The 18088-nt window shown below is 42.4% G+C and overlaps 1 protein-coding gene across 1 annotated transcript; it reads right to left on the bottom strand.

Moving 5' to 3' along the window:
- Positions 1–24: 24 nt before the first annotated feature.
- klhl18 (kelch-like family member 18) lies at positions 25–17850 on the bottom strand. The gene is made up of 10 exons (XM_071913184.2): positions 17686–17850; positions 12802–12932; positions 12186–12326; positions 8385–8583; positions 7353–7513; positions 6479–6615; positions 5607–5829; positions 4227–4331; positions 3336–3447; positions 25–3037 (listed from the first exon to the last, which is right to left on the bottom strand). The coding sequence occupies exons 1-10, from the start codon at positions 17818–17820 to the stop codon at positions 2651–2653; spliced, it is 1731 nt and encodes a 576-aa protein (XP_071769285.1). The 5' UTR covers positions 17821–17850; the 3' UTR covers positions 25–2650.
- Positions 17851–18088: the final 238 nt, after the last annotated feature.

The following is an 18088-nucleotide window of genomic DNA, read 5'->3' as shown; positions in this document are numbered from 1 at the left end:
GAAACAATCAGATGAAATCTAGGATAGCATCAAAGAGCATTTTTATAAATGAGGCATGACAACTCAGAGTCTAGTCAATCCAAACAGTATATCCATCATACTGACAGGTATCACAGGACTCACAGGTAACTGATTAAATCAGACACTACAGACACTCAGGAAACACCAGAGTTCAAGAGCTGGAAACTGGGTCTTTAATCCCTACACCTGATTTTGCATGAAGCATGGTGGAAAATAAATGAAAAAGGCATAAAATAACCAAGAAATGATGATCTAAGCTTGTTAATCCCCATCCCACTGGCCTCCTGTTTAAAGACAGGACATGAAATATTTCAGCCAGAAAATACTGAAGCCCTACAGGATAAACCAGAGGAAACACACAGCGCCGGCCCATGTGAAGACTGTGAAGTTAGTGACTACTGGAGTGTTACTGTCAGCTGGACTGCCACCCTCCACCTGCTGATGCCACCCAGTGGTGACTGGAAGAACTACAGGCAGCACCAACGTCAGGCCACACCCACCTGGAGCTGGTAGAGCTAGCTAGCTGAGCTGGTTTGTTAGCTGAACTGGTGTGTTAGCTGAAGTGGTTTGTTAGCTGAGCTGGTTAGCTAGCTGAACTGGTCTGTTAGCCGAACTGGTCTGTTAGCTGAAGTGGTTTGTTAGCTGAACTGATTAGCTAGCTGAACTGGTCTGTTAGCTGAACTGGTTTGTTAGCTGAACTGATTAGCTAGCTGAACTGGTCTGTTAGCTGAAGTGGTTTGTTAGCTGAACTGATTAGCTAGCCAAACTGGTCTGTTAGCTGAAGTGGTTTGTTAGCTGAACTGATTAGCTAGCTGAGCTGGTTAGCTTGCTAGAGGCTGTTGGCCTCAGTGTGTTAGATGCAACTTCAATGGATAGAACGGTCTTTCCCATTAAAAATCAACATTCCTGGACGGTCGGAGCGGCGGCCATTTTATGTGAACCGTTGGGCTAGCTTCCTGACTTACGGCAAATCGGTGAGGTGAGAGGTTTTGCGTCAAGAACCAAAGCAGTGAAAACTGCCATCGCAGCTGAATGAAGTTTCACTCTGCCTCCACTAGGCGGAGCTTCACCAACTGCTGCTGTCTTTTTAAGTCGGTCAACAGTTTTGACATCTGGGCAGTTAGTGGAAGTGTTTATAGTTGAGTTAATGTCAGCTGATGTCTGTTAGCTGTTTGAAGTTAGCGAACGCTAACTTTTCTTCTCCACTAAAGGTATGCTAAGCTACGTTAGTTTATAGCATTTAAGGAGCTATATTAAGTTAAAGGAACCTGTTTGATGATGAGGCTTACCAGCTGGTTTGCTAATATGCTGATTTTGACGAGAAGAGCTAGAGAGAGAAACACAATCTTTGATAAAGCTACGTTAGCCTCGTCGCTAACGTTAGCTTTCAGTTGAGTTCTGACAGTCTAACAGACTCATCTGCTCAGTTCTCACAGTGTGACAGACTTAATGTCCAGACTTGTGTTACATACAAACTAATGCTTAAAATTCCATAATCACATAATCTGTACTAGCCAAATTACCATGACAAACAGTGGAAGAACCGTTCTATCCATTCTAGTCTTCTGGTTAGAAGTGACTGGAGAAACACCTCATTGATACTGGAGTTACTGGTTTCAGACTGGACTGACCCTGACTGCTGTTGTGTGTTTTTATGTAAAGCACATTGAGTTTCCTGGTGCATGAATAAAGAATAAAGTTTGACTGAACTGTTGGTCGGAAAGCCCGGCAGCGGTGGAAGGTGATATGTGGAGCCAGGGTTTCTATTCTTTCTTGCCACTTTGCTAATGTTTTTCACAATAAAAGCCCCTGGCCATTGTTCAGCAGGCTTCCATGTGCTCTGCTGTAAGCACCTGCCAAACTACACAAGCTGGTTTCACTAACTTCTAATCGCTGAAATCAGCTGCCATGTGATTGGCTGGAATGAAAACCTCCATGGATCCTAATGGAGAAGCGGACAGATCCAAAGTAATAACAGAACAAGGCTGAAGAATGACAAAATGTGTTCCTGCCCAAATACATATTAAAAACATATACAGAGCCAAATATCCTCATAGAGCCTCAACAGCCAAAACATCCAACAGTGTCAGACTTGATGTAACCCAGATCCTGTTAACCAGTTTAGTTTGGTGCTGCTGTCAGTCTGTTGTCCTGTACCATGTGTTACTGTAATCAATATGTCTGATAAGTGAAACGGTCAAATGAACAGACTTGGAGACTGAAGACTTTTTAACTGACGAGAAAATGATTAAAAGCAGCTGACCTTGTTTCAAGTAAAAAGCCTCATTTCATTTGGAAAGTAAAGTTAGTTCTCTTGATATTCTAGTCATTTGAATCAAGTATAAAATAAAATCAACATTTAATATTTGATTTATCAGTCCACACACTTGCTAATTGCAGAATGCCAGCTAGTCCCCCAAAGGCGAACTCTATAGCTTTTACCCATAATCCCACAGGCTCGAACCTTGTAGCGTACAGTCTGTCCGCGGTGCGGTCGGAGCCTCGGACCGGCCGTCGTACCTGGTGAAGCTCAACGAACAGAGAGGAGCGCTTCCTCTTCCCTGCTCTTAGTTCCTACAGTCCCGCATCAGAAATCCCATCTTTAATCTTCCGGCTCCGGTCGGCCGGTCTAGGCGGGCTGGAGGGGTATACACCCGACCCCGACCCCGCCCTCGTGGCAGACCATGGGCGCCATGAACGTCCAGTGGTTGTCGTCGGCGTTGTACATCTCTACGGAGCTGAGGTTGGACTGTCCGTCGTAGCCGCCCACGGCGTACAGTCTGCCGGATGTGGCCACCAGCGACACTCTGCTGCGCCGGGTGTTCATGGCCACCAGGTGGCTCCACTGTCCGGACGCCGAGCTGTACACCTCGGCGCCGCTGAGGAAGCCCGAGCCGTCGTAACCTCCCGCCACGTACATGTGACTGCCCAGCGCCGCGGCGCCGTGCCGACAGCGCTTATTCATCATCCCGGCCGCCGGGTGCCAGCGGTCGGTGTGGTGGTTGTAGTACTCCACCTGCAGGAGGGAGGAGGCGTTACAACGCAAACTGGACGGAGATCTGGTCTGACGTCAGGATCTGCTCCAGACTGATGAGGCGGTTTGATTGATTACATATTGATTGTAGAATTGATCAATACTACACAGCTGTTACCCTGAACTGATTCTAATGAGACATACAAGTATGTATGAATTTGATGTTTATTATTATTGTGATGAGGTGAGTGAGTCCTGTAGCAGGAGTCAGTCTGTTTGGTCTGTTACAGTCTGTCCTGCTCCATGCGTCTCTGTCTGTTGTGTTCTGTGATCAACTGACCGTGTTGAAGATCTGTAAACCGTCATGGCCGCCAGAGACAAAAATGCGTCCGTCGAAGACCGTCACGCCGGCGGCGCTGCGGCTGGCGCTCATCTCCATCACCACCGCCCACCTACAGGAAGCCAGCAGGGCCAAACTTTATCTGACACCATGACATCATATGATTTCAATTAGGCTTGGGCGATATCCAAAATGTAATATCGCCATGCTGTCCCGCCAACACATCGCAGTATATGACATTATTGCGGGTGGGGGGCGGGGGGGGTGCTAAATTCTAAATTACTTCAAATTTCGAGGCTATTATCATAATAATAATAATTATTATTATTCCTAATAATAGCAACAACAACAATAATAACAACAACAATAATAATAATAATTATTATTATTATTATTATTATTCAAGAATTCAAGAAATGGCCATTTGGTATAATTTGCGGGAAACCACCTGAAATAAAACAAAACTTTTCACTACAACTGTGATTATTTCTGTTGTTTACTGTCCTACCGCTAGATTATAGGTTTATAAATTTAAAAATGTGCACAATTATGATCTAAGCAACACATGGTGTTGGGCTTGTTGAATCTGTTCACCAACGTGTTCAATGTCAGTTTCTATTCAAATGAATGGAAAGTAAAAATCTGAACGCTACAAACTGGTCCAGCTGCATCTGGTCTTGGTGAGATTATATTCTGGAGTGGAATATTGCTTTAAGGCAAGTGTGTCTAAAGCCTAAGTGCCAAATTATGATATTCTGTCTTATTTGTGGTTAAAAGGCCCGTGTCATGTGTCAGGAGGGGCGTTTGAAACACGCCCAGCCAGAAGCAACAGGCTGAACAAACAAACGCTCCTCCTCTCCCGGTCCAGGCTGAAGACACGCAGAGTCTCACCTGTCCGTCTCCGGAGAGTAACACTCCACCGAGTTCAGGGACGACTTTCCGTCGTAGCCGCCGCACACGAAGATGTGACCGTCAATCACAACCGTTCCCATGGCGCTGGACAGGAAACAGCAAAGACTCTTATCAACTCTGCTTCCACTGGGGAACAGGGACCAAGTCACCAAGTCTCAAGTCTCAAGTCTCGAGGCACAAGTCTCAAGTCAAGTCTAAATGTAGATTACCAAGTCAAGTCCAAGTCATTAATGTCAAGTCTCAAGTCTAAATGTAGAACAGCAAGTCAAGTCAGAACAAATCAAGAGTCCAGTATCAATTTAATATCTTAAAGAAAACTAAATATCTAGGACTTTTCAATGCAATATGGTTTTAATAGGATAAAAACTTGGTAAGAGCATCATGAGTTTGATTTCTATAATCAGTTTCAACTTCAATAAATTCAATCATTCCATACAAATTCAGAAAACAGAATTTAAATTCAGTCGTCCGCTGGAACAAATCTCATCACTTTCAATCTAAGTCATTTACACAAACACAAGATCTCAAGTCAAGACTTTAGAAACCTTTTCAAGTCATCAAAGTACAAGTCAGAGTCAAGTCCCAAGTCACCAGAACCCAAGTCAAGTCAAGTCTCAAGTCTTCTCTTCATGCAGCAAGTCAAGTCTCAAGCTATTAAAACTATGACTCGAGTCCAAGTCATGTGACTCGAGTCCACGTCATGTGACTCGAGTCCCCACCTCGGTGAACTTCTATATTACATTTATATAAAATCAGATTAGATGAAACTTTATTGATCTGTGGGGAAAATGCAAACAGTAACAGGATCCAGTAAAGAAAAGAATAGAAATAAGAATAGAGGCAATATTAAATATAACACAAGTTAAACAGAAATATATGAATGAATGGTATGAAAATCTATGAATTACAGCCTGGTGCAGAGTGTGTAGAATAACATCATACATCCTGAGATAAAGACATATGAATGAAAACATGTAAGATATGAAAATATATATAAAAAATAAGTATATATAGTATGAAATGAGTGCTGGATGTAGATCAATATTCTGGTTTTGGAAATCATGACATAATTCTGCTGTCTGAACTGATGAGAACAAGCAGATTTTATTTAAAAACTGTCATTTTAAATATTATATTTCCATATAAAATGTCAGTTTTGTTGGACATCACACCTAACATTACCATTCAGTTCAATGGGATTTGACCATTTAACATGTGAAACATATCGTGATAGATATCGATATCGAAAAGATTCCTTATGATTATGGTGATACTGATTTCAGCCATATGGCCCGGCACTATGAAATAAAGTGTGGAGATCTATAAATATAAAACCAGAGGAAGAGTCTCCTGTCTGACCTGCGCTGGCTGTTCATGCTGGAGACTCTCGTCCAGCTGTCCGTCTCCGGGTTGTAAACCTCCACCGTGCTGAGCCGCGATTGGCCGTCGTATCCGCCGATGGCGTACAGCAGCCCGTTGACCACGGCCACGCCCACTCGGCTCCGGGCCGTCCTCATTGGCTGGCACCGCTCCCAGAAGTTTCCGATCGGATCGAACACTTCGACGACGTTCAGAGAGTCGCCTGGTGGAGAAACAGAAGCAGCTTCATCAGATTATTATTCAGGATGAACACAAGAGTTAAAAACATGATGTTCGACATCACACTGTCCCTCAGCCTGCCTGTCTCCCTCTACTGCAGGTAGTCATTTACTATGTTTCCCAGAATGCCTTTCAACAACCCCCAGAGAAGAGGTGGGGACTTCCATTCAGTAAAAGGTGAACATATAATTATCGCTAGCTAGCCAGCTGGCTGGTGAACACTGAGGCGGCCATGCTGTGACTGAAACCCCCTCCTGTCTCCCTGCTGCAGTGCATTCTGGTCTATTGAGGCTGCTGCAGTGCATTCTGGTCTCTCTCCTGCTCCTGTGGTGGAGAAACTGGTCTCTCTCTTCTTCTACGATGGATTTCTCCCTGTATGATTGTTGGACGTCTCTTGGTGCAAAATGGCGGCTCTAGAAAGAAGCCCTCGCTCTTTGATTCTGAGGGACTGACACCAAAACCTGACGTTTACCGCTGATGTTTTACATCCTGAAACATTTTCTCATATCAAACTATAAATATCTGGAGGTGACGTCACCTAGAAGAAAAACACATGTAACTACTGGATGCAGCAGGAATGAGAACAGCAGCAGCAGCTTGTAACAGAGCGACAGCGAGGCGAAGCGGCTGACCGGAGCTGTTGAGTCCTCCCACAGCGTAGATCAGGCCGCTGATGGAGGTGCAGCAGCGCTGGCGGGTTTTGAAGGCCGGGAGGTGCGGCCGGCGCTCCGGCATCAGGTGGAAATCCTTCGCTTCGTCCACCAGATCTCTGTCACAAAACAGATCTGGATCAGCACCGGTCCGGCTTACTGTGTAAAACACGCTCAAGCCTCTGGACGGTTTCCTTCACACAGTAAACAAGCAGCTGCCAAGATTTGAATAAAACATTAAAACATAATAACTTTGCACTGTTCTTATTCTATTTTTTTTTTAATTACCTTCTCTTTGTTCTGCTACTGTACTGTACATTGCTGCTGTGACACCTGAATTTCCCGTAGGGGATCAATAAAGTGCATCTTTATCTTTATCTCTAACTAATCACTGTGACAGCTGATCTGCTGCTGGTATTTCTCTGTAATTTATAACCAGAGAAGAAACACATAGACTGATATATTTCAAAACTGCAATTCAATTCTCTTACTTTTTAGATGCTTTTCATTATGCACATCAGAGCAGAAACTATAGATTGACAAGGCAGTGAATTACTGTTCCATGACTTCATCACATGAACCTTAAAACACGCAGATGTTCACTGCTTCAAACAGAGAGTTTGTCTGGTAAAAGCTTTCAACTTTACATCTAATGTACATCTAATGTAATGTATCTATGTTGTATCTATGTTGAATATGAGAGAAAAGTGGATTTTCTCACTGATGCCTATATGTTTTGAACATTATAAGATAGCAGTTTTAACAGGCTTCCAGGGTCATGACACTAAACTCAGCAGATACATCACCATGGAAACTTCATATAAACACCAAAGTCGCAGTTGGTGTTTTTTGTCACCTGCATCTGTGGCAGCAGCGGACGAGCTCGTCCTGCTGGACCCGGTCGGACAGGAACTGAGGTCGGCAGAGAGGAAGTCGGATCTTGGCCAGCAGCTCCGGCAGCAGCGCCTCGCGCCGCGCGCCGTCGTGACGAACCCACGCCAACACCGCCTCGAACACCTGCACAGGAAGCTCCGCCGCTCAGACAGGAAGTACAACGTCTCAACTACAGGAAGTACACCCTGCGAGGCTGCTGAACTGCTCAGCTAGGAAATACAGTCTAGTCAGAGGAAAGCTTTTATTTTGTTAAACTGAGCTGCAGCAGCGTTTGGCTCCTTCCCCTCTCCTGGTTTCCTCTCTTCTCTCTGACTTCCTGACAGCTGAGGCAGGAAAATGTTTCTCCTGTTCATGTTTCATATTAATCTGCTGAGACTCCGTCCCATTTACAGACATTTTGGAAAACTAAAATTCAAACTTTCAGCTCTCCGCTCCGAACAAACGCTGCAGTGAGCGAGGCTCCGCTCAGAGTCTCTTGTGATTGGTCGGCTCGCTCTAACTGAAAACATATTACGTCAGATCGTCGACACGGGAATCTGACGGCTTTAGTTCACACTAGTAGTAACTAAGCGGTAACTGAAACTTGTGCAATTTCCAAATCTGCAGTCTGCAGTTAATTACTTCAGAGAGAGTTTGGTCCAAACTAGATTTGTGAACAAGGAGTTTTAGAATCAAAACCTTCATCAGACTCAGACTCAGTCAATCCGCACACTCACATCTAGTTTTTTAACTAAATCACTTTTCTTTAAACATTTTTAAAGTTCTAAAAGATTTATGAATCACAGTTTAAATCGCATTTGCAATATTCTGTCAAATAATCGCAATTAGATTTTTGAGTCAATCTCTTTCAGCTCTAATCGTTAGAGTCGCGAAGGAAGATTCCCAGGAGGGAATCTTCTTTCAGTCTGGAGGGAAAAGACTGGCCTGACTTGAGCCTGATGTGAAGTTTCTGACGGGTTTGTGGTGAGAAAGGCTTCAGTGTGAAGCCGCTGACCTGCTCCTCCGCTTTAACGTTGAGCTCGTCGCAGCCGACCAGCTCCAGCACCTCCTCCGCCCGCAGGCCCAGGAACTCCTCCGACAGAGAAACCTCCACGAAGTGCTGGTGCAGGAAGCTGTTGGCCGAGTCGTACAGCGTCGTGCACATCATCGTCTCCGCAAACTGACGGACGCCCAGACAGTTCTTAGGATGCAACCTGCGGCTCAGACAGCAGAGGACACGGATTCAGTTCGCTACTTTTAACAAGTTTACTAGTTTAACAAGTTTACTAGTTTAACAAGTTTACTAGTTTAACAGTTTACTGGCTTAACAAGTTCACTAGTTTAACAAGTTTACTAGTTTAACAAGTTTACTAGTTTAACAGTTTACTGGCTTAACAAGTTCACTAGTTTAACAAGTTTACTAGTTTAACAAGTTCACTAGTTTAGCAAGTTTACTGGCTTAACAAGTTCACTAGTTTAACAAGTTCACTAGTTTAAGTTTACTAGTTTAACAGTTTACTAGTTTAACAAGTTCACTAGTTTAACAAGTTCACTAGTTTAACAAGTTCACTAGTTTAACAAGTTTACTAGTTTAAGTTTACTAGTTTAACAAGTTCACTAGTTTAAGTTTACTAGTTTAACAAGTTCACTAGTTTAAGTTTACTAGTTTAACAAGTTCACTAGTTTAACAAGTTTACTAGTTTAAGTTTACTAGTTTAACAAGTTCACTAGTTTAAGTTTACTAGTTTAACAAGTTCACTAGTTTAAGTTTACTAGTTTAACAAGTTCACTAGTTTAACAAGTTTACTAGTTTAAGTTTACTAGTTTAACAAGTTCACTAGTTTAACAAGTTTACTAGTTTAAGTTTACTAGTTTAACAAGTTTACTAGTTTAACAAGTTCACTAGTTTAACAAGTTTACTAGTTTAACAAGTTTACTAGTTTAACAGTTTACTGGCTTAACAAGTTCACTAGTTTAACAAGTTTACTAGTTTAACAAGTTTACTAGTTTAACAGTTTACTGGCTTAACAAGTTCACTAGTTTAACAAGTTTACTAGTTTAACAAGTTCACTAGTTTAGCAAGTTTACTGGCTTAACAAGTTCACTAGTTTAACAAGTTCACTAGTTTAAGTTTACTAGTTTAACAGTTTACTAGTTTAACAAGTTCACTAGTTTAACAGGTTCACTAGTTTAACAAGTTCACTAGTTTTAGTTTACTAGTTTAACAGTTTACTAGTTTAACAAGTTCACTAGTTTAGCAAGTTCACTAGTTTAACAAGTTCACTAGTTTAGCAAGTTCACTAGTTTTAGTTTACTAGTTTAACAGTTTACTAGTTTAACAGTTTACTAGTTTAACAAGTTCACTAGTTTAACAAGTTTACTAGTTTAAGTTTACTAGTTTAACAAGTTCACTAGTTTAACAAGTTCACTAGTTTTAGTTTACTAGTTTAACAGTTTACTAGTTTAACAAGTTCACTAGTTTAACAAGTTTACTAGTTTAACAGTTTACTGGCTTAACAAGTTCACTAGTTTAACAAGTTTACTAGTTTAACAGTTTACTAGTTTAACAAGTTCACTAGTTTAGCAAGTTTACTGGCTTAACAAGTTCACTAGTTTAACAAGTTCACTAGTTTAACAAGTTTACTAGTTTAACAGTTTACTAGTTTAACAAGTTCACTAGTTTAGCAAATTTACTGGCTTAACAAGTTCACTAGTTTAACAAGTTCACTAGTTTAACAAGTTTACTAGTTTAAGTTTACTAGTTTAACAGTTCACTAGTTTAACAAGTTTACTAGTTTAAGTTTACTAGTTTAACAGTTCACTAGTTTAACAAGTTTACTAGTTTAAGTTTACTAGTTTAACAGTTTACTAGTTTAACAACTTTACTAGTTTAGTTTACTAGTTTAACAGTTTACTAGTTTAACAACTTTACTAGTTTAGTTTACTAGTTTAACAGTTTACTAGTTTAACAGTTTACTAGTTTAACAAGTTCACTAGTTTAACAAGTTCACTAGTTTAAGTTTACTAGTTTAACAAGTTCACTAGTTTAACAAGTTTACTAGTTTAACAAGTTCACTAGTTTAACAAGTTCACTAGTTTAAGTTTACTAGTTTAACAAGTTTACTAGTTTAACAAGTTCACTAGTTTAACAAGTTCACTAGTTTAACAAGTTTACTAGTTTAAGTTTACTAGTTTAACAAGTTCACTAGTTTAACAAGTTCACTAGTTTAAGTTTACTAGTTTAACAAGTTCACTAGTTTAAGTTTACTAGTTTAACAAGTTCACTAGTTTAACAAGTTTACTAGTTTAACAAGTTCACTAGTTTAACAAGTTCACTAGTTTAACAAGTTTACTAGTTTAAGTTTACTAGTTTAACAAGTTCACTAGTTTAACAAGTTCACTAGTTTAACAAGTTTACTAGTTTAAGTTTACTAGTTTAACAAGTTCACTAGTTTAACAAGTTCACTAGTTTAACAAGTTTACTAGTTTAACAAGTTCACTAGTTTAAGTTTACTAGTTTAACAAGTTCACTAGTTTAACAAGTTTACTTGTTTAAGTTCACTAGTTTAACAAGTTCACTAGTTTAAGTTTACTAGTTTAACAAGTTCACTAGTTTAACAAGTTTACTAGTTTAAGTTTACTAGTTTAACAAGTTTACTAGTTTAAGTTTACTAGTTTAACAAGTTTACTAGTTTAACAAGTTTACTAGTTTAACAGTTTACTAGTTTAACAGTTCACTAGTTTAACAAGTTTACTAGTTTAACAGTTTACTAGTTTAACAAGTTTACTAGTTTAACAAGTTTACTAGTTTAACAGTTTACTAGTTTAACAGTTCACTAGTTTAACAAGTTTACTAGTTTAACAGTTTACTAGTTTAACAGTTCACTAGTTTAACAAGTTTACTAGTTTAAGTTTACTAGTTTAACAAGTTTACTAGTTTAAGTTCACTAGTTTAACAAGTTTACTAGTTTAACAAGTTTACTAGTTTAAGTTTACTAGTTTAACAAGTTTACTAGTTTAAGTTTACTAGTTTAACAAGTTTACTAGTTTAACAAGTTTACTAGTTTAACAGTTTACTAGTTTAACAAGTTTACTAGTTTAACAGTTTACTAGTTTAACAGTTCACTAGTTTAACAAGTTTACTAGTTTAAGTTTACTAGTTTAACAGTTTACCAGTTTAACAAGTTTACTAGTTTAACAGTTCACTAGTTTAACAAGTTTACTAGTTTAAGTTTACTAGTTTAACAGTTTACCAGTTTAACAAGTTTACTAGTTTAACAGTTTACTAGTTTAACAAGTTTACTAGTTTAACAAGTTTACTAGTTTAACAGTTTACTAGTTTAACAGTTCACTAGTTTAACAAGTTTACTAGTTTAAGTTTACTAGTTTAACAAGTTTACTAGTTTAAGTTTACTAGTTTAACAAGTTTACTAGTTTAAGTTCACTAGTTTAACAAGTTTACTAGTTTAAGTTTACTAGTTTAACAAGTTTACTCGCTCGCTTCATCGATTCCACCATTAGGAGAATTTTTTTCAGGGATGGGAGGGGGAGAGTTTAAATATCAAGTCCCGTACTGCCAGGCAGGAAGCAGCTGACATTCCCAACCGTTCACTTCCTGTGTGGACGTCCTGGGTGCCTGTCTCACCTCTCCTGCAGGAAGGAGCAGCATGCTGTGTGCCTGTCTCACGTGTGCCTGTCTCACCTCTCCTGCAGGAAGGAGCAGCATGCTGTGTGCCTGTCTCACGTGTGCCTGTCTCACCTCTCCTGCAGGAAGGAGCAGCATGCTGTGTGCCTGTCTCACGTGTGCCTGTCTCACCTCTCCTGCAGGAAGGAGCAGCAGGCGTCCTTGACGTTCTGCAGCTGCAGGAAGCTGGAGCCGATCAGCAGCGACTGGACGTTCTGCTGGTCGATCGCAACATGGCCGTTGTACGCAAAGTTGATCAGAGCCTCCAGAGCGCTAGACAGGTAGACAGACAGGTGAGAGTCAGACAGGTGATGATGCTGCATTGAGGTTCACTGTAAATACAAATGTCTCCTACACGAAGCTTGTCGGCAGGAAAATCTGAATCATTTAATGAGTTTTTTTCTATTTTCTAAAATCTGAATCATTTAATGAGTTTTTTTTCTATTTTGGAATAATGTCAATCCTTCCTGCTGCTAGCTAGCAGTGTTAGCTCATCAAAACAAAGTCATGTAATAAAAGACAATACAAAACAGTGAAGAATACATTTTTCATGGTTTCCTGTTCAAACAGTCCCAGACTTTTAACTGTTTCACCTTCATTTCTCCAGGAAACCTTCAGAGAAACCAGTGATTCTACTGGTTTCTGCTGGGACCAGACCCAGACCAGTAACTGGTCTGGGACCAGTCTCACCAGTCCCAGACCAGTTACTGGTTTAGGACTAGTTTTGGGCCCAGGATCAGTCTCTTACCTGGGGTCCATGCCCTGCATGACGATCTCGTCCTGTTTGCATTCCACCATGTCGTTGGTGAACATGGCGTGGAAGTAGGGGATGGAGGCGGCGAGGATGATGCGGTGAGCGCTGAACTTATGATCTCCCACCTGAAACACACAGCAGTACTGTACTGGTTTCTGACTGGTTTCTGACTGGTTTCTGACCGGTGAGAACCCACCACTCCTCCACAACAACCGATACAGTCAGCTGATGTAACCTGGTAACCACCTCAGGGCAGCGTCTGGTCTGGTTTCTGTTGTCTCCTGCAGACTGAAGGTGTTTTCTGTTCTGAAGGTGAACAGCTTGTGATGTCAGTTAACCTCAGCTGTAAACTAAATATATTGATAAGGCGAATAGTTATTTACACACATCCTGTATAGATACTGCAGCTTCGCATAACTGTTCTCTTCATGTTTCTCTCTTTTGTTACATATTCTGACTATTTTTTACAATTTCGCACTCTACCAATCTATCAAACGATTTATTTTCCACTCCCTGATAATGCTGTACTTCATATTTTCATACTTTTTATTTTTTTCTACTTCACATGTTCTAGTGTTGTTGTTGGTTGTGTTGAGTTTAATACCCTCCATTTGCTCGATTCTCATTTATATTCTATTTTTCTATTTCTATTTGCTGCTGCAACAAGCCAATTTCCCCACAAGATCAATAAAATTTCATCTAATCCGATAAATGTAATCCAATCTAATCTAATTATAAACTGCAGTCAGGAGGCACAATATTCACATAAAGAACTTTATTCTATAAAATATGATCTATGAGCAGGAAATCCCACACGTCTGTTCAGCTACGACATTAAAATCATTAGAATTATTTTAAGATAAAATATCCCCCCCCCCCCCCCCCCAGCTGATCTGAGCTGACAGCAGCAGCACAAAGAGGATTAACCTGCAGCTTACTGCAACTGCTGCAAACAGCAACCTGCAACTGACAACAGCAACCTGCAACTGACAACAGCAACCTGCAACTGACAACAGCAACCTGCAACTGACAACAGCAACCTGCAACTGATAACTGGCAACATGACAACTGACAACAGGCAAAATAACAACTGCCAACATGACAACAGACAACATGACAACTGACAACATTGCAACTGGAAAAAAGACAACTGACAATAGGCAAAATAACAACTGCCAACTGGCAACATGACAACTGGCAACATAACAACTGACAGCATGACCACAGACAACATGACAACTGACAACATTGCAACTGGAAAAAAGACAACTGACAATAGGCAAAATAACAACTGCCAACTGGCAACATGACAACTGACAGCATGACAACAGACAGCATGACAACTGACAACACTGCAACTGGAAAAAAGACAACTGACAATAGGCAAAATAACAACTGCCAACTGGCAACATGACAACTGGCAACATGACAACTGACAGCATGACAACAGACAACATGACAACTGACAACATTGCAACTGGAAAAAAGACAACTGACAATAGGCAAAATAACAACTGCCAACTGGCAACATGACAACTGACAGCATGACAACAGACAACATGACAACTGACAACATTGCAACTGGAAAAAAGACAACTGACAATAGGCAAAATAACAACTGACAACTGGCAACATGACAAATGGCAACATAACAACTGACAACATGACAACAGACAACATGACAACTGACAACCTGCAACTGGCAACATGATGTCAACTGCCAACATGACAACAGGCAAAATAACAAGCCAACTGGCAACATGGCAACTGACAGCATGACAACAGACAACTGACAACATGGTAACTGACAACATGACAACTGGAAAAAAAGACAACTGACAACTGGCAAAATGACAACTGACAACATGAAAACTGACATGACAACTAACAACATGACAACTGGCAACATGACGAATGACATCATAACAACTGACAACCTGCAACTGGCAACATGACAACTGACAACAGGCAACATGACATCAACTGACAACTAATCATGTGCCACGCCTCTGTCTCAACCTAGCGCTGTCTGGAGAAATTCAGAAGAGTTGGTCAGAAAAGGGCGGAGCCTCTGTGTGCTGTCATCAGGCTTCAAACCAATCAAATTGCTCTAGGGGCGGAGCCTGCTGCTGCTGCTGCTGACCTGTGTGTTTCCTACTAGCAACAGGCTCTTCACATGAGAAACCGCTGCACTACAACGTCTTGCAGCAGCAGCTCCGCCCTGCAGCAGCAGCTCCGCCCTGCTGCTGCAGCAGCTCCGCCCTGCTGCTGCTGCAGCTCCGCCCTGCTGCTGCAGCAGCTCCGCCCTGCTGCTGCAGCAGCTCCGCCCTGCTGCTGCTGCAGCTCCGCCCTGCAGCAGCAGCTCCGCCCTGCAGCAGCTGCAGCTCCGCCCTGCTGCTGCAGCAGCTCCGCCCTGCTGCAGCTGCAGCTCCGCCCTGCTGCTGCAGCAGCTCCGCCCTGCTGCTGCTGCAGCTCCGCCCTGCTGCAGCTGCAGCTCCGCCCTGCAGCAGCAGCTCCGCCCTGCAGCAGCTGCAGCTCCGCCCTGCTGCTGCAGCAGCTCCGCCCTGCTGCAGCTGCAGCTCCGCCCTGCTGCTGCAGCAGCTCCGCCCTGCTGCTGCAGCAGCTCCGCCCTGCTGCAGCTGCAGCTCCGCCCTGCTGCTGCAGCAGCTCCGCCCTGCTGCTGCTGCAGCTCCGCCCTGCTGCTGCTGCAGCTCCGCCCTGCAGCAGCAGCTCCGCCCTGCTGCTGCTGCAGCTCCGCCCTGCAGCAGCAGCTCCGCCCTGCAGCAGCTGCAGCTCCGCCCTGCAGCAGCAGCTCCGCCCTGCTGCAGCAGCAGCTCCGCCCTGCAGCAGCAGCTCCGCCCTGCAGCAGCAGCTCCGTTCTTCACTAAATGTCCACAACCCAACATGTTTCATTTGTCACATGACGTCTCGTGCTGTAACGTTACAGTTCTGTTGTTTTTGTTGATCGGTTTGTCAATAAGTCGCAAAAAGAAACTTGCCACAGGAAGTTGTAATGCACCGGTTTAGCTGTTACCATGACGACGTGGAAAGGGCCTATACTGAAAGTATACATCTCTCTCCCATAATGCATCACGGGCTGTTGGCCAGGTTTGATAGGACTTACAACTGACAACATGACATCGACTGACAACTGACAACATGACATCAACTGACAACTGACAACAAGACATCAACTGACAACAAGACATCAACTGACAACAAGACATCAACTGACAACATGATGTCAACTGACAACATGACGTCAACTGACAATATGACGGCCAACTGACAACAAGACATCAACTGACAACATGACGTCAACTGACAATATGACGGCCAACTGACAACAAGACATCAACTGACAACATGACGTCAACTGACAATATGACGGCCAACTGACAACAAGACATCAACTGACAACATGACGTCAACTGACAATATGATGGCCAACTGACAACAAGACATCAACTGACAACATGACGTCAACTGACAATATGATGGCCAACTGACAACAAGACGTCAACTGACAACTGACAACATGACGTCAACTGACAACTGACAACAAGACATCAACTGACAACATGACAACATCACAACTGAAATGACATCAACTGACAACATGACAACGGACAACAGACATCACAACTGACAACATGACAAGCGACATGACCAACTAACATGACGACAACATGATGGTCAACTGACAACACAACACTGGCTACATAACATCAACTGACAACTGACACCATGACGTCAACTGACATGACATCAACTGACAACATAACGTCAACTGACAACATGAGAACTGACAACATGACATCAACTGACATGACAAGTGACAACATGATGGTCAGCTGAAAACATGACTACTGACAACAGACAACATGACGACTGACAACATGATGGTGAACTGACAACAACACGTCAACTGACAACAGGAAAGCCCTGGGCGCCTCGGCAGGAGCAGGTGGGGGTGAGACAGGTGACAGGTCAGAGGTCAGAGGTCAGACTGGGCAGTGGAACCAGCCACTGTGGTTCTTACTGATCAGCTGGTTTGATTCTTATTGATCAGCTGGTTTGATTCTTATTGATCAGCTGGTTTGATACTTATTGATCAGCTGGTTTGGTTCTTATTGATCAGCTGGTTTGATACTTATTGATCAGCTGGTTTGATTCTTATTGATCAGCTGGTTTGGTTCTTACTGATCAGCTGGTTTGGTTCTTATTGATCAGCTGGCTTGGTTCTTACTGATCAGCTGGTTTGGTTCTTATTGATCAGCTGGCTTGGTTCTTACTGATCAGCTGGCTTGGTTCTTATTGATCAGCTGGCTTGGTTCTTACTGATCAGCTGGCTTGGTTCTTACTGATCAGCTGGTTTGGTTCTTATTGATCAGCTGGCTTGGTTCTTACTGATCAGCTGGCTTGGTTCTTACTGATCAGCTGGTTTGGTTCTTATTGATCAGCTGGCTTGGTTCTTACTGATCAGCTGGTTTGGTTCTTATTGATCAGCTGGTTTGATACTTACTGATCAGCTGGTTTGGTTCTTATTGATCAGCTGGTTTGGTTCTTATTGATCAGCTGGTTTGGTTCTTATTGATCAGCAGCTTCACTGGTTTGTTTGAATCATTGATGAACTTGTTCCTGGTTGCTGCTGCTGCCGGACTCACCGCTTCTGTCTCACTGCCCGGTCCTGTGAAGGACAGACAGGCAGCCTGTCTCACTACCTACCTGTCTCTATTCGCTAACCCGGTGTTACCGAACATCTGATCACCCGGTCCGTGTTTATCCTGCTTCAGTCTATTAGCATGTTAAGCTGCTAGGATAGCTAGCTAGCTTGTCGGGACGGGCTGTTAGCTAGCTTTAGCGTCGCTAGTTTACCTTGAGAGTGACATCACAGAGTTTCCCCTGACGTCGGATCTCCTCCATGACGACATAACCTCGACCCGGCAGGTCCTGCACTGAGAAATGAACTAAATCCTCCAGTTCTTCACAGATTACGTCTCCCATCGTCATCAGGAGAAACACAGGATGAGCGGAGGCTTAAGCGCATAGCAGAACGAACTGAGCCTAACGAGACGCCGTAGGAAGGCAGGAAGGCAGAGTTCAGTGTCAAGTCAGCCGGAATAAATATCGAAACGTCCGGTCATAAACTTCAAAATAAAATCCGAATTATCGAACGTGTTTCAACCACTTCAATGGTTTCAACGTTTTTGAGGAGTAACGTGAAGAGAGAGAGTGGAGTACTGGAGGAATCTGAAGGAAACACATGCTGGTCCTGAAA

The sequence above is a fragment of the Centroberyx gerrardi genome, chromosome 13, assembly GCF_048128805.1.
Source record: "Centroberyx gerrardi isolate f3 chromosome 13, fCenGer3.hap1.cur.20231027, whole genome shotgun sequence".
NCBI classification, from domain to species: Eukaryota; Metazoa; Chordata; class Actinopteri; order Beryciformes; family Berycidae; genus Centroberyx; species Centroberyx gerrardi.
The sequence above is the reverse complement of the archived record's forward strand: the minus strand, read 5'-3'. Positions and strand labels throughout refer to the sequence as shown.